The sequence below is a fragment of the Falco biarmicus genome, chromosome 1, assembly GCF_023638135.1.
Source record: "Falco biarmicus isolate bFalBia1 chromosome 1, bFalBia1.pri, whole genome shotgun sequence".
Classification (NCBI taxonomy): domain Eukaryota; kingdom Metazoa; phylum Chordata; class Aves; order Falconiformes; family Falconidae; genus Falco; species Falco biarmicus.
In genome coordinates, this window is record NC_079288.1 from 21,909,563 (window position 1) to 21,925,999 (window position 16,437).

The 16,437-nt window shown below is 40.5% G+C and overlaps 1 protein-coding gene across 8 annotated transcripts in view; it reads right to left on the minus strand.

Annotated features, from left to right (window-relative positions):
* The window catches only part of CUX1 (cut like homeobox 1), a 281,378-nt gene that overhangs the window by 153,637 nt on the left and 111,304 nt on the right, over positions 1-16,437 (minus strand). For all 8 annotated transcript variants that reach the window (XM_056326650.1, XM_056326647.1, XM_056326649.1 and 5 more), the window contains exons 3-4: positions 15,896-15,943; positions 1,797-1,875 (exon numbers count right to left, since the gene is read on the minus strand). In XM_056326650.1, coding sequence (XP_056182625.1) covers positions 1,797-1,875; positions 15,896-15,943 — 127 coding nt within the window. The remainder of the gene's footprint in view (positions 1-1,796; positions 1,876-15,895; positions 15,944-16,437) is intronic.

Consider the following 16,437-nt stretch of genomic DNA (forward strand, 5'->3'; position numbering starts at 1 on the left):
TAAGGCACGCACAGGGAAAGGCTGGACAGCAGAGAGACTGTGGAGTGTGGAAGAATGGGTGTAAATTTTGCTCTTGCAAATGAAGGAAAGGAGAAGATTCTTTCTCCTACAAACTACTGGCAGAGTCCTTCACCATTTAGATCCTACAGAGTGAGTGGGAGATATATACCTTCTCCACAAAGCTTCAGTTGGACTCTGCTGTTCGATTTCCAACACCTGTGATAACGCCAGGCTTCAGACAAAAGCCTCTGCACGAGCATGCAAAGGATCCCACACAGCTCTTGTTTGACACGACTACTCAGTCGTGACAAAAACCAGACCATTAGACATCAAACCTACTCGCCTCCCAAATTATGGCAGGAAACAAGCACCCTGGGCTGCATTAGTGTGAGATGGAGGGACCACAGCTTCTCTCCTTAGCACTGAGTGGTTGGCTTGCAGGCTGCAGGTATGTTGGGTACGTTTTCACGGAGGGGTTTCCTTTACAAAACAGAGCTGTGAGAGCCTGTTACATGCCTGTGCTGCTCACGCAAGTGCAAACTGCCCGCACCCTGTAAGCAACAGTCACGAGCCCCTCTGAGTTATCCGCCTCCTCCCACGGCACGACCAGAGGTGCAAAGGAAGCTGTTCACCTGTGGAACGTTACTAAGACTACGAGCAAGAAAGAAGTAAATGAAAACTCACAGACATTGTTGATTAACCCAAAAAACAACATTTCTGAAGCAACTGTGATCCAGGATGAGCATGCTCAGTCCCTCCATCTCTCTACCTATGCTGCACTGAATACAGCAGGTACTGGCATGGGGCACTACTTGACTATAAATATGAAAGCATAAAAGATATATACGTTAGTTCTGACTGACCGTCTGAAAAACAGTGACCTTTTAACCAGTTAAGCTGTAAACAAAACATTAAAAAAATAATTTTTATTTGAAGTGTGCATGCAATGTGCTCCTTAAAAGGTAAAGCAAGTAAAGACTAGGGTGCACTTTGCAATGAGGCCTTAAAAGCCCTTACAAGTATTAATTTTACTTCAAAACCTCTCTTGAGGTAAGTATTTTGAATATTATATATAATGTCAACATTTTATAACAGTATAAAACCATATCACATGCTAACAGCTCAGTCAGGCCAAGATTTGGAAGTGGCAGACTTGGACTCTTAACTCCCTCTCATCTTTGGGTACTGTTGCAAAAAGAAAAATCTGTTCAGACAGTATTTATCTAGCATTGGGGAAAACAAAAACATCAACTCCCAAAATGTAAAAAGAAATTAACTGGAAACTTCTGATGCCAAACACAAAAGAAAGTTGAAAACACATTAAATAAAGGCCTTTGAATAAAATTTATGATCACACTTACACTGAACAGAATTGAAATTTGGTAGTGATTAACTTTTCAGTAAGGCTTTTTTGGGTTGGTTTGTTTTTTTTTTTGTAAGGCAAGAAAAATCTTCTCTGTCCTTTAAAAGTACAGATATTGCTGCTTCTTGATGAAGCTTCAAGATGTATCTTTTTTGTTAAAGATGTCTGAACCCTCTAATAAAGATATTTCTGAGAATTGTAATAATATAAAATGATTCATACAAACATTAAAATGTAAATGCAATCAACAGTTTTAAAAGAAGTCACGAAATGTGTCTTATAGTTCTTTCCATTTGAAACAATACTGGAGCATATCAGTTTCAGAATAAAACCATTGCTCATATTTACCTTATCAAAAGCAGAAAAAATGGCCAGTAGCATTCACACTAATGTAAACCATCAGTTTTTCAGAATAAGGAAATAATTTGCTTACCTGGAACATCAATTAATCTCTTATAAACATTCAAGAAGGCTGCCTCTGCTTCTTTGCTTCTTTTACCCAATGCATCAATCTAAAAGGGGTGATAAGAAAAGAAGGCTTTTAGACTTACTCCAATACAGCTCTTACAGCTATAAAAATAAATGAATATATAACTAGCTAATACACAAAAAGGGAACCCAAGTCTCCTGTGTACAGCTCCTACAGAAGCAGTGCTGTTAGACTATTTCTGATATTTTTGTACTGAATATAATTTCAAGTTCTGTTTCAGTACAATAGCAAGCATCAGTATTTTTATGAACACTGCTGTCTACTGTGATTCTTTACTTTAGATCCTTACAAAAAGCATGGCATTTACTAGACAGGTTCTCTCCTCAACAACTGTTTTCCTTTACCACTTAAGATCCAACACAACAAATGGGAACCCCGTGCACTTCTGATGTCACACTCTGCCTTTATTGTGGGAAATATATTTTTCTTTTATTTCCACTAAGCCGACGAGAGGACGAAATGATGTATTTGTTGGACACCCTGCGATACTTAACACTAAACAACTGTGCATCTTCTACACACAAATAAGCTTTCTAATAAAGCTCAGGAACAGATGTATAGAGTCTATACTGCCTTGAGCTCAAGCCAGGCTCCTCTGACTAGCTTCTCTTTGTATTTTATAATGCAGGCAATACTGATCTGAGAGGCTGTCTGCCCAGGTGAGGGAAAATAATACCTCACACAATCTGTTTTTTTCCCCTGAATCTGTATTTTCATCTAAAACTTCATTTTACAAGGAAAGGCGGCTTTATGGCCCTGAGAATAAAATACTTATTCCACAGAAACTTTTTTTGGTAAAAGTGTGTTTTCCTAATGTACTAGAAAAGAGAAGATTTACGATTACTAAATATTAAAAAAAACCAACCACACCAACCTAGACCAGGTCGATTGAATTAATACTCCAAAGCAGAAAGAGACAGAAAGGGAAACAGGAAAGCCTGACACGGTTCTGCGGCAGCTTACTGAAATCAGGAAACTGAAAGTATGGAGATTATCGTTTCCATATTTTAATAAAAAGCAAGGAAGGATCTGAAGAACTACGGATAGAAAGGCCTGATACTATTCCTTCTGCGTATCTGAAAAGCAGTTAATATTATGAAACGATTTAAAGGTGTGTACGTCAACATGGACTAAAAAAAGGAAGGTCCTGTCTGAAAAACGTCCTTGAATTCTTTCACGACATTATTGATTTGGTAGATAAGGCAGAAACAATGGACAGAGTTTACTGTATCTGTATATTTCAGGGAAGTATCTGATATTTTGTTATATGGGAGGGAGATTTGCAGGCTAGGAGCCCGGCCAGCTGCAGGGGTTTGCAGTGGCTCTGGCACAGGATGCAGAGGGTGCCAGGGAAAGGAAGCGGCGCTGGGAGGAGGAGAGATAAGCAGGAGGGTGCTGCGGGGTCAGATTTGGTGCCACTTCTGTTTACTTTGTACTAAAATGACTTTGCGAAGGGAAGGATTTGGGGGGCGGGAATCCTACAATGCAGATGATTAAAATAATGGAGTCAGATGCAAAGTGCACAGGAGCAGAGTGCAGGAGCACCACGTGACTGGTATAGATTAGTCTTATGGCTGATAAGTGACTTGTAGAGATCATTACAGAGAGGATTAAGGCCAGAAAACCAAAGGACAAGGACAATTGTAGAAATTACACAGAAGCACAATGCACAACATAGAAACCGAGAAAAGACTCGAGGGGAGGGGTCAAGGAGGAAAATAAGGACACGGAAAACATCTGCACAGTGTTTGGCAGCAGCAATGAAATCTTGAGATACGGCAAGAGGTTGTAAAGAGACAAGTTATTGTAACACAAGGCAAGACTGCATTTGGAGAAACAAACTGAATTCCCATCTTGCTACATCCCCCCAAATCTGGATTCATTTATGTAACTTGGTGGAGGTGTAGCGTAACTGAATACTGACCTATTTGCCACTTACTCTTATGAATTATTAAAAAAAAAAAAAAAAAAGGTATTGGGAAGATGATAAACAAGCAGCAAAGGCCAAACTGATGGAGGTTGTGGAGAGCAGATGTAAATTCTCAAGAAATGCTGGCCACACTTGACTTTTTGAGATTACCGAGCAAGAAAGGCTACAGAAAGGCACTGGAATCTCACAGGGCATATGACGTGCTGGAGAGCAAGGGATTGATGGTTGTGAATAACCCATTTATTAATTTGAATTCAAGCAATCACAGATGGACTGATGCTCATTAGGGAATGAGAACATAAGTAATTTGGTTAGAACATTTTCACACAAAGAGTATTTGAAATTAGAATATGGAACAAACTGCCAAAGGCAGAGAGGCACCGGGTAGTAAATCAATGCTTGGGAGTATCAGACACCGTTTGTGAAGAGGCAAGAAAGGAGGGGGCAGCCATCAGAAAGACTTTTGCAGTTGAGATATTTCATGGGTACATAAAGACAGACTTTGAAGGCCAAAGCACACCATATGTTAGACTTCTGGACTTTAACATTCCCACATACAATTTTCTCTCACTGCTGCTCAGCAGAGTACAGCCAAATTTAAATTACTATTATTAAATACAATTAGCATTACAGAACTGATTCTGTACTGTATTTTGAAAAATTAATTTGTCCCTTTTACGAAAACCAAAGCATTTAAAATGCTTGCATTTCTGTGAAATAACAGGATAGATTTGTTTTCCTATTACAGTTTTTTCACATTTTAATAAAAAGCATTTGTAATTATATTCTCCCTTAGTATTACAAAAGGTATGGTTTATTCACTCCTTAACAGTTATATAGTGATTGAAATATAAAACAGAATTGAAACAACATCTTCCAAGGAGATCAGAGTCTTTCTGATGGAAGCAGTTTGTAAATCACAGGAACTTTCACCCCGTACCACCCTCCCAATATTCAGAACCAAAATTCCAAACAATCCCACCAGGCAGAAAGATTTTTATTTTTTTTTTTAATGTTTTAATGGTTTTAAAAAAACCCCAACCTGTCTGGTTTAAAGTTCTACTAAAAATGAGCACCACAACTATTTTCTATCTTAAAATAAAATTTAGAAAAAGCACCATGACAACTTCAACAGAAAAAAAAAATAATGAAGTATGCCAGCTTCCTGCTGTGTAAGGAAATACGTGACTAAAAAGACATCAAAAATAACAAAATATAAATGAAATTCAGAAACAGAGCACTGAAAACATGGAAGTAAGTATCTGGAAGTTCACTGAAAATTTTTCAAATCAAAGTAAAATTGGTTCGGGAGCCAACACAGATGAGCTGCAATTAGCTCACATTAAAACAGTTGAACTACATTATAAAACTCTTGCTGAGCATTTTTATGACTCTAAAAACTTCAGGGACCCTGAAAGAAGTCAACTTATAATTACACTAGTGTAGTCTTGACATGAGCTTAGCTCCAAGTCTTAATTTATCTAAACCAGGCCCCATTATGTCTTCTCTGACTAGAGAGAAACAACAGTGACCTCTGTATTCCCCACCACCCCCATAAACATATGTTCACTTTTAAGTTTTGGCATACTATTTGTCTTGATAATACCACTGGCGCTATACTGAGATAACAGAAATGAGACACTAGGAATCCTCCTGCCTTAGCACACTCTTCATCTTTAAAATATCACCGGAGCTATACGGAGGGAACCACAGCAAGACACCGGTTTGAAAGCAGTCCTCACTTTATCTACCTTGTTTTTCCAGGTCAAGTGTTTTCATGAGCTGTTGCTCGGGGCACCAAGTTCACCCTGGAGGATGAATGACATCCTTCCCTTCCACAATCATCTCCCTCCAACTTGCCCCTGCAGACCTCCCTGGTCTGCTTCCATTCTCCACTGCCACAACAGCAGCTTCTTGCCCGATATTGCTGGCACGCCACTCCAGTAGCATGGACAGCCTACTTTAGAAATGCTTGATCACAGTCTAATATCTACTACACTTGGCTAAAATCAAAACATAATCAATGAAATCACCTTCACATTTAGGTAAGCACTATAAATCTGGCCACCTGTGTCAGGGAAGATGCTGATTATCTGAACACTGCTCTTCCTGTTTCAGCTCTGTCCAGTGTCACTTTCAGAAAGATAAAAGCAAAGTCTGTGGCTTTATTTTGGAATCTGTCATTCTTTATGCACCAAGAAATTTCAGCATTAATTAAAGTCTGATGTCTACTGCCCCACAAATCCCCTAGGATTCTGTATTCAGGTTTGCAGGAGTGGGATGCTCTTCTGTGCTGTACTGTACATGGTATTGTCGCATCGACCACGGTCAGACAGAAGGCTGCACAATTGTGTTTCTGAATTGAAAGATGGAACAGGAAGATAAAGCTATTTGCAAGGAAACTGGGACTGCCAGATGCCGGTGCATTTTGCATCAACACTTAAATTTTCTGAACTTACAGGTATCAGCACATCAACACATTTGCAGACCATGAGACCGGCACATGGCCACGATGTGTTGTTCCTGACAGATCAACTTGGATAATTTCAGCATTTTCTTTTGCTTTTAGAGAACTTGGCATCCCAAGGACAACTCCTTAGTAAAGGGATCACCTTGCTTTCTATGTCTGTATGCTGTTACCGAAGTGTCAGTGACTTACTTGCAGTACAATTAACTGCATATCCAGTGTCTCAAACACACACTAAATATGAATTTTGTAGTCTTAACTCTTCTACTTATCCTCATTGCTCTTCAGTTGTAATTGTCACTCTCATTAGCCACCTTAACATGAAAGATAGGTCTTTTACTGTCCTGCACCTGAACTGGAACTGACTTATCAAGTAGAAATAAATTACTTAAAACAGAAGTTATTTTTCTGTTTTGATTCTTCATAGATAGAAGCCTTAATGAGACACCCATCGCCCTTCATTTGCAAAGCTCTCTTACACATTTTTTGTCATATTGTTTTGCATCACAAAGTCTCTCCATTTGCCTCCAATTACTTCCAGCTACCAAAATGCCATTAACAATTGTAAGAAACATGTCAAACAAAGGGAAAAGCATGATAACAACTCATTAACACACCACATTTTAAGCTATGCTATATTCTTGAATAACTCCTTGGAATCAAATGGCAGGTCTAGCAAGCATTACTAATGTTATGCAATGGCATTGGTCTTTCTCTGAAGCCATTACAATAGAGTTTAGCTGCTCTCTCACATGGAACAGTACATCAGTTGCCAGGGTGGTGCACTGCAACAGCTCTACAAGACACTGGGTCTGTGTGGACTAGGAATAGTGCAGGGTATGCACACAGTTGGCTTGTTTCCCTTTCTTAACACCAACAGAGATCTATATTAATAAATTAATTAATAGAAGTATAACACTATAATTTTACAAAATAATAAAAATAAGTTCATCATCCCAGTTAATTTATTTCGCAGCTGAGAAAAAAAAAGGAAAAATACTATTTTTTATCTTTGCTGCAATTAAAGGAGTTTTGAAGCAAAGTTAAAAATAAATTATTCCTGTACAGCTGCTTAAAGCATATGGCATACATTTCAGCTGTGCCATAAATTCTTTAACAAAAGTAAGGACTTCACAGTGGCTACAATACCGATCTGTTTAGCAAAGCTGCCTGGGTGCAGTGCATAGGTACGCTACCAGGAAAGAGCTTGGGAAGAGCATGCCTGCCTCACCAACTTGTTGGTTTCACCTCAAGTTAAAAGCTTTAAGAAGGACTCAAATCCTTCAACTTTTCAATTCTGCTTCCCTCCACTATGAAACAGCTGCAACCTTGAACCCTTGAAACCTCTTCCTTTCATGCCCAGATAAATCCCGATTTTCCCAGACAAACAATGCTGCCATCCCCTGAGGAAAGCTCAGCTCCCTCGTTCTCACAGGACAGCTTCTTGTTGCTTTTCCAATCTTTGATCTTCCTTCCCAGTAAAACAGCCCAGTCCAACATGTGCCTCGAGATATTGACTGCAGAGTATCAGCTTTGTTTAAATAGCTTTTATTACTTGCTACCCTGCCTTCCGGTCACTGTGACGGTGGGTATGCCATCATTGCTGAACTTCTCCTGGATCCTCTGAAAACCTGTGTGTCTGCCTCCTCACACCTCTCTGCATTTCTGAGCGATGTTTCACACTTGCTGCTCTCACTTGACTCCTAATCCATCCACTGGGCACCAAACGGAGCAGCCCTGCGACCTCCTCCTGCCTCAGGCCACAGGCTCCCACTTCTCTTGCATCAGATCTAGGGATTGCACTGGTGTAGCATGATTCAGCTCACTGACTCGATGAAAAACTAAGCAACGAAGGAGAGAAAGAATTTATTTTCCATCATGCCAGCAAACTAACTGACTCATCCTGTGCATTTGCTAGACTCAGCATGAGGGAGGAGGTGGGCACCCAGGGCTGGAGCAAGCAAGGACACTTGCCAGCCGGTGTCAGTCCCACACTGGCATCACTTAGGTATGGCATGAAACAAGAGCAACAACATACGGATGGGAAAAGGAGGGTCAAAGCATCAAATGTTCTGAAAATTCCCTTCCCTAACTATTCTATCAATGTCTTTATCATATGAAAATGCTGTTTACTTTGTTAATGCACATATTAGTTCACATTATGTGCTGTAATGTAATGAATTTTACTGGAGACTTAATAACAAAGTCTCAAAGTTCATGCTTAAGTAAAACAAACTAAAGGACAGCCTGGTCCTGGAAATAAGGACTTTGCCTCATGGAAGCTTAGAGCTGTCTGTGAAGGACAGAGGATACCCTTGGACAACAGAGATAATGCCAGCATCCTAGCCCCTCTGACACATTATTTAAACCTTTCTGGTGTCATAGATAACAAACTCTTAGCAAGACTGACTGCAGGGGTGTCTGGATCAATATACAAGCAGCAAGAATGCTGCAGAAATACAGGTGATTTGCAAAGTTTTACTCTGATTAGTAATCAGTAATGTGGGTGCTACTGATTAGTCAAATCACATTGTACCTCGACGTTTGAAGGGAGGGTGTAAGAACCCCGTGTGAAACCACATTTGGAGTGCCCCACTTTGGCTGGGGCACCTCAGGCACATGAATAACTATTCACCCTTGTAATTTTATACCTTGCATCCTAACCTCTCTCCTTGGTTGGCACAGGCCGGTCATGAATTTGCATAACGCAAAAAAAGGTAAAACACAAACCCATAGCAGGAAGTAAGAACAGAATGACCTCCAAACAGGGAATGCATACTTCCCAAGAAACTGAAAGAACATTTTTCTAGACAACGAGTCTGCCAATTATTCTCTATGCCACTAACCAAGATGTCAGAGCTTGCCACATCGGATCCTTGAGGTTGTGCAAGACACAAGGTGGGATGGAGAACATCTCCTGCCATAGCCAGCCTAACCATGCTTGATGTGGCAAAGTGAGACAGGGGAGGAAGGAGAGAAATTGGTGCTCCTGCCAGGGCAGAGCAGCCTGTGCTATTCGACATCCTCTCCAGCTTCCCAGCAGGAGAAGGAGCTGCACAGTAAAACGAGTGGGTGCTTTCACCTGCCTGTCAGCTTCTCCTCCTCTATCTGTCAACAGTGACCTAGAACCCACAATCGCTTTTCTGCCTTATGGATGAACCAAACCTTTGTTTATATATTTTAAAAAATCAGGGCAGAGGAATCCTTGCAAGAAAGAGCTCATTAACTGCCTTTATGCAAAATCCACCTGCACATAAATACCAAAATGTATCCTTTTGCTAATATTTTATACTGAGCTTACCCTTTTGCTTCTCTATTTTAAAAAATCAAGACCAGACACTGGCTTGTATAGAGCCTCACAGCAATTTTGTAATAAACACAGAGATAATTCTGTATTTGGAGAAACAGGGACTGGATCATAATGACACTCAGCAGAATACCGCACCCAGCACACAGCCCTCCCATCCCCATTCCTTCCAGCACACTTCAAGCTCTCTTTTTTTAAGAGGATGAGAAGATACTCCTGACACTGCGAACTGAAACAGTGCTGCCTGTCTGCATTTTGCATAAATAGTTTCCCACCACTGTTATCATTTCATCCAAATGCATGGCAGCGGCATAGCGGGCCTTAATATAGACAGCCCACCAGCTGCCAACAGAAATTTCAGCACTTTGTCAATTATATAAAAATAAGAGGATTTGGGCTGATCCTCCCCAAAGTTACCCTAGTAGTAACTGCTGTCTCAGTACAACTTGCCTGTGCAGTGGATGGGATGGAGACAAACCTGCAAGAGCTTCAGAAAGGTGCATGGTGCCTATTGCTTTGCTTCTGGTGGTACATGTTAGGTTTGGGACCTTGCCTGTCACCCCCCTAGCTGGGGTCTGTCCCAGGAAGGTATCGATACGGGAAGGAAAAAGAGGCATGTACAGCAGAGGCTCTGACTGTATTTGAGAGTTTCTACAGTTCTGCCCATCACTGCACTTAAGCGTCTCTTCTTTTGGGGACGTTTTCAACGCTGCAGCCCAGTGCTGGCAGCAGACACGCTACACACTCATCAGGGACAGCACATCTGCCTTGGAGATGCTGAAGTATATTTAAATCACCTTCCTCAGGAAAGATGTTGTTTCAACTGCAATCAAGCCAGCCAAAAATAAATAAATAATCATTTACACACTTCTGTAAACAAAGAAATGAAAGGCTGCTGAGCGGCTGTTACCCCAAAAGCACACTGTACGTCTCTCTCCCTTTCCTGCTAGCACTGGGAAACAGAATCGAGACGAAGCACAAAACCATGCCCGTGCTCCTGTTGTACAAAGGAAATTACCCACCACCCACGCCCCATCAAGTGGACATTAAAATAAAACAATTACCCGCCAAAAATATTACATTTACTCCATTTTGTTACAAAGAGTGGTTTAATGGGACTTTCACTGAAAAGCAGGAAAGCTCTGGGCCTAAATCAGCGTGACGTGAGCTCTGAATTTTGATGTATGCTGTTGACTTCCTCAACACAGAGCAATTTGTAATAGCTTTGCCACGCTGTTGTTTTCAAAGCTCCTGCTACATCACAAGCATTTATTTCTGACCACAAAATTACATTTATTCAACAGAAAGCAGCTCAGGGTCTTTAAGAGGTTAACTTCTGGAGTGCTTGGCTGCTCTCCAGCCTCTGTACTAGAATCAGTGCTAACGCAACAGCACACAACAGCACCCAGGCTAGCCGTGATTAATAGAGTGCTGAATACGCTGCTTTCCACATACACACACTTTTCATTCCCTTGCTTCCATAGATCATGGACTTATCCTCAAAATATCTGACTGAAATTGAATTTGGCTTCTCTCTCAACCGTTCATTTCCTATGTTATGCAAGGTTATATCCTTTTCTGCATGAGCAGAACCAAACCAGCTGCAGCTTTTGAGAAGAAAATGTGTTTTCAATTATGAAGCTGGCCTGAATATTGAACCACAGTTCTACTGCTACTCTAATTGAGCCATCATGGAGTGAACCTACAGGAAAGAAATTGCATTAATTAGGTTTGTAAATTTAACATAAGGAAATTAAAGGGGGTAAAAAAAAAAAAAAAAAAAAAAGAGAGATTAGTATCAGCTCAGGAATACTCCTTCAAAATGCAGAAGGAAAGTAGGTCTGAAGTTGTTTAGGCACACACATTATTAGAGTAGCCCTTCAAATGCATGATTAGTAGTTCCAGCACACCAAACTGTTTTCAGCTTCTGCCGTCTGCACATGGAAAATTATTAAATTACTCTACTGACCAAATTAATAGTTTAAAGAGCAATTCAGCTAAGTGGGGAGCCCAAGTGGTCTCATCAGAATGGCAATACCCTTAAAAGTACTTGCTTTGTGAGAAGAATATGAGAAATGGTTTCCACAGAAATAAAAGTCCAGTGTGTTGTTTTGGAGTATGTGCCTTAAAGGGTTCTCCAAATGAGGGATTACTGCATTACTGTTGGACAGTACTGTTATGCCACATGAAAAGAATGCTAATGACTTCAGGAAATCCTTTCCCAGCCTTAAAATATCTATTTGATGACTTCACAAATACGGATTCCAACACTAGATTTCCATACCACAACTTTAGTTCTGTAAATTAACATAGCCCAAGAACATAACTTTTTTTTTGTTAAGATTTACAAATATCCATCCACTGATGTAAACATGGCAATGTACAATGACCTTACTCAGAACACAGCTTATTCAGATGGTTACTTGAAGAAGTGCCTTGCAAACGATACATAATAATTTTATGATTGAATGATAAAACTCTTTAGCATTTTCTGATTCTGTCCTGTATTTAGCCCAGCATATGATGAATAAACAATTACTAAGTTGCATCCTCAGGTTAATGATAACCAGAAAGAAAAAAAAAAAGATAGAAAAGACAGGAACTATGCCCTCTTAATTTGATGACTTCTGTCTTGCTCACAATAGTCCATTTTCATTATCCAGATGTTAAATCTTCCAGGGAAGCTACAAAGGTTATCCACAAAAATAAAAAGAACAATACCATCACCTTTGAATAAGACACAACATTCTGTTAATCTAAAAAAAAAAATCTGTATTCAAATTTCCATTAAAATCCTAAATAAGGAAAAAGTACTGTAATAAAATTATACTACAGCGATGAATTAATAGGGTCTCACATTGAACTAGGAATGCATTTTAAAATTTGTAGCATGCTAAATTCCATTTCATAATGCTTTTACTTTAACTGTCATCATAAAAAATCCAGTTACTTAAAGCACAGAGATCTATACAAAATAAGTTATTTCCAACTACTAATGGAAACTGCATATTTGATAACTGGAACAGTTTTCATCTGAGTGAATGAGATAAATATCTATGGAATGCAGAATGTTCTGGTTGGGGGGGGGGGTGTTTATAAATATTATACAAAGGCACAACATTGGGGGGGCAGGGACAGGGTGGAGGGATTATCAATATCCATGCTCAAACTGAAAAGAAAAACTGGCTAAAGTGACCTGTGGATTTATTTTAAAAAGTCAACTAGCCACAGGTTTACAAGCAGATGTCCCATAAAGCATGCTTGGGAGGATATTTAAATACGCAAGCTTAAGTTAACCTCTCTCCAAGTCACGTCAGGCTCACTGAGGGCACAGTTCAAGGACAGTTTAAGTCAACCTAAGCTGACACGTTTGCACTCCTCCTGCCCTTGGCTTTGCTTTCCTGGCCTCTGCCCTGCCCAGCAGACGCCTGCAGCAAGCTGCTCCACTGAACCAACCTGGCAGAAAAATAAGCCAGCAAAAAAGGGGGAAAAAAGAAAACTGTGTTTGCCATGGGAACACACTAGCCAAAGTGCTGAGGCAAGGAAGGAGGTGGGGAGCCAGTCCTTAGGTACGCACAACCCAGCAATATCCACATAAAGCTACTTAAATACTTTTGCTCGTTAGGGAGCTGTCTGTCCCTTCTGATCTTCTGGCCCTCCCTAGTGCCCAGAGCCCGGTGGAACGCAGTCATCCCACATGGGATTTGCAAAAGCCTGCTTCCCTTCTGAGGTGGAACTGGAATTTATTATTACCTGGACATGCAAAACCCACTTACTTAGTTCTGTCATTAGAGATCAAGAAAAGGGTGGGGCAACAGCAGTGGAGGCAGGAGTTCAGTGCAAAAACGCGGTGGAGACTCTCTGCATGGTAAGAAGGGAAGCTGCATCATGCAAGAACCCTTTTTCCTAGCTTCCATATGAGCAACAGATCAGAAGAAGGCGGTGCTCCAAAGTTCAGTGATACCATCCACAATGCTACAGAGGTGAACCAGAGCACTCCTACAGCATTCCCTACCCACGGCTCAAGGACACTCGCTCTCCAGCAGAAGAGACTCTAGAAAACATCTAGTTTCACTACTTCTCCACTTACCTCAGTTTTACTTACTTACTTATTCCTGTTGGTTTTTTTTAAAAGTCAAATCCTAGTCTGGGGCTGAAAACTGAAGTCTGTGTAGTAGAAGTAGGAAACCTCTTATGAGCAGATCACTCCCTATTCCTCCTTCCTCCTCCCTGCTCACATCCCAAAGTACACGTACTGTGCGACCAAAAGGTCCCTCTGCCACCTCCTCCCAAGACATTAAATACCACCTAACAACCAGGTAACGCTCATGCTACTGCAAAGCAATCTTACAGAGCTCCTGGATGGGTGTCCAGCCCCCAGCAACACTGCTCGCTGAGCCATCTCTGGGGAGAGCAAGTTGAGGCATCTCCAGTGGATCTGTGATGGAGAAGAGCCTATACACTTCACACTATTTGTTCCTGAGATACCTGGAGCATTCATCTCGTGATCTTTCAGAAAATCAGCCTTAACAATAAACAGACAGCAAATCTATATACTGAGCGCTAAAATATAACTCACCAGAACAGGCTAATATTCTTGGTGTTCTGATTTGTTACCGAAACAAGAGACAGTAATTACATCTATAATCAAATACTACAATTCACAGTTTAATGTTCTGCATTTATGTACTCAATCATGGTAAGTTCAGTTTTTTTAGGTTTCTAAACCCCTGTCTAGATCAGGGAGACTGGAATCACCAGCTCAGTGATTCAGCAGCACAATCTTGTAACATATTCGTATTTCATTTACGTAAGAGGGGTTTTCTACCAACAGATTTGTGAGGTTGAATTTATACCAGCATAAACTTCACTTTTACATTAGTGAAGCAAAAGTGCAGAAGAGGAGCGTGTATGAGCCATACCGAGGTAACAGTGAGCTGTCTCCCAACAGGCAAGATCTAACGGGAGAATCGTCCTTCACTGTAGCCAAATTTGGATTTATGATTGTTACTTGATCCTCAGACATTCTCTTCACTACAGAACAGTGCTGAAAGCACACATACACTTTTCAGAGCACTGCAAGCTTGAAACTAAAGTGAAAAGGTTTTAAGAGCACTGCAATCCACTTGGAGCAATTTTAAAGTGTAAATTTCCATTGGCAAACGGACTCACACAAGTCATTCTTTGTTCTCACAAATTACTACTAGATATATCAAGGACAAAGTTGTCCTGTTTATTTACTTCTAGCAATACTTGGGAAACTGGGTCATAAAATAAAAAATATCATACTGCTTTTAAGATCAGGAATTATCACCTATTTGAGATACATATTTATCAGGATGTACAAGTAATCAGAAATGCAACCCTCATTACACATAACGGGAGCTGTGCACTTAATTCCTATGCAGACTTCTGAAAACACGCTCCCGAGTTTCTCCGTGCTCTGGTGGGAACTGCAACAATATAAAGTCAGCCAACAACTTACACATTGAGAAAGTAAGAAGTGTTGCTGCTTTAGCACAGCTAACTTTTAAGAGCAGAGCTCTACAATGTGTAACAGGGTGTGAGCTAGAACCTAAATCTACCACCCCACGCAGGCACTGATCTTTATAAGGAGAAATGTAATTTGCAAACTTCATACATGACATTTTCCTAGAGGCAGTACAACAGCTCCCATCTGGCCTAAGCACTCACGTGAAGCCAGCACTTCACGGCTGTCCCCAGCTAAAATGTAAAATTCTGTAATTGGCCCAGCTGCCTTTTCCTATAGAAATTCTTCAAAAAAAACAACAGTCAGCTTTTAACCTAGTGATCACTCAAATCACGTGTTTCTTAGTGGAGTGGTGTGAAGAGAAATCAAAGAGCCAGCACCAGCACTGTTAACATTTTCTGTTGGTTTTCCAACAAACACCTGCCAACTTAAGGTTTTCCATCAAACCCTCTACAATATGATGTTTTACAGCTGAAAAGTTTTACAGTGAAAACAATTTGTAGTATCTTGTATTTTTGTAGACGTACAACACATTGCATTCATTAAGCGTTGAAACCATCAAGTCACTGAGGCATAGCGAGTTAGCATGTGCCACCTGAGTCACTGCAACGGTAAGCTTATGCTCAGGTATGCTGAATGCAAAGTGATTTGACCAGTTTAGCTTGTCCAGCACAAATCCAGCCTCTCACAGACATACCCTGCACACAGCAAAACGCAGAAGGGCTGAACCCCTGCAATGCTCTCTGCTCAAGGGCTCCGTACCCACCCGGCCATGCTGCACGACTGCCAGCACACCACACTCATGTGAAGCAATATCGAAAGCACTGTAAGAAGCATAAGCTCTTACCTCTCCTTGGAAACTCTTCAGTAATGGAGCTACCTGTTTGCGCAGGTCCTAGAAGACAGAAGCAAGGTGTTTAATCAGAAAAATCTGAAAGGACAAGTCATTGTCAAGTTTTTCCTAACACGACTTTCAGTTCTGAAATACTACTTAAATTCTGATCACATTTTACGGGAGCTTTGATTAAAATAAAAGTATACCTAGAATTAATTTTGAACAAGTCTGCATTTCCAGTTTGACATATACCTGTATCTGTTGCAAACAGTATTAATTAGCAAAACTAGTGATGTTGGGTAAGCACTGAACGCCTTCAATCTCGTAATTCAGCTGAAACACTAATGCGATTAGAAGAAGTAAATGCCTCTATCTACCTAAACAGCAGCTACACCTCTGAACTTATGCCAAAGAAATTTCCACAAATGGAAGCTAGGCTTAAAGGAAGACGACTTTGGACCATCATTTCAACTAAGAGTGTTGGTATTTTGTGAAAGGTCTATTTTATTTATTATTTTCTCAAGAGTGCTCTGACTTTAGCCATCAAAGAATTG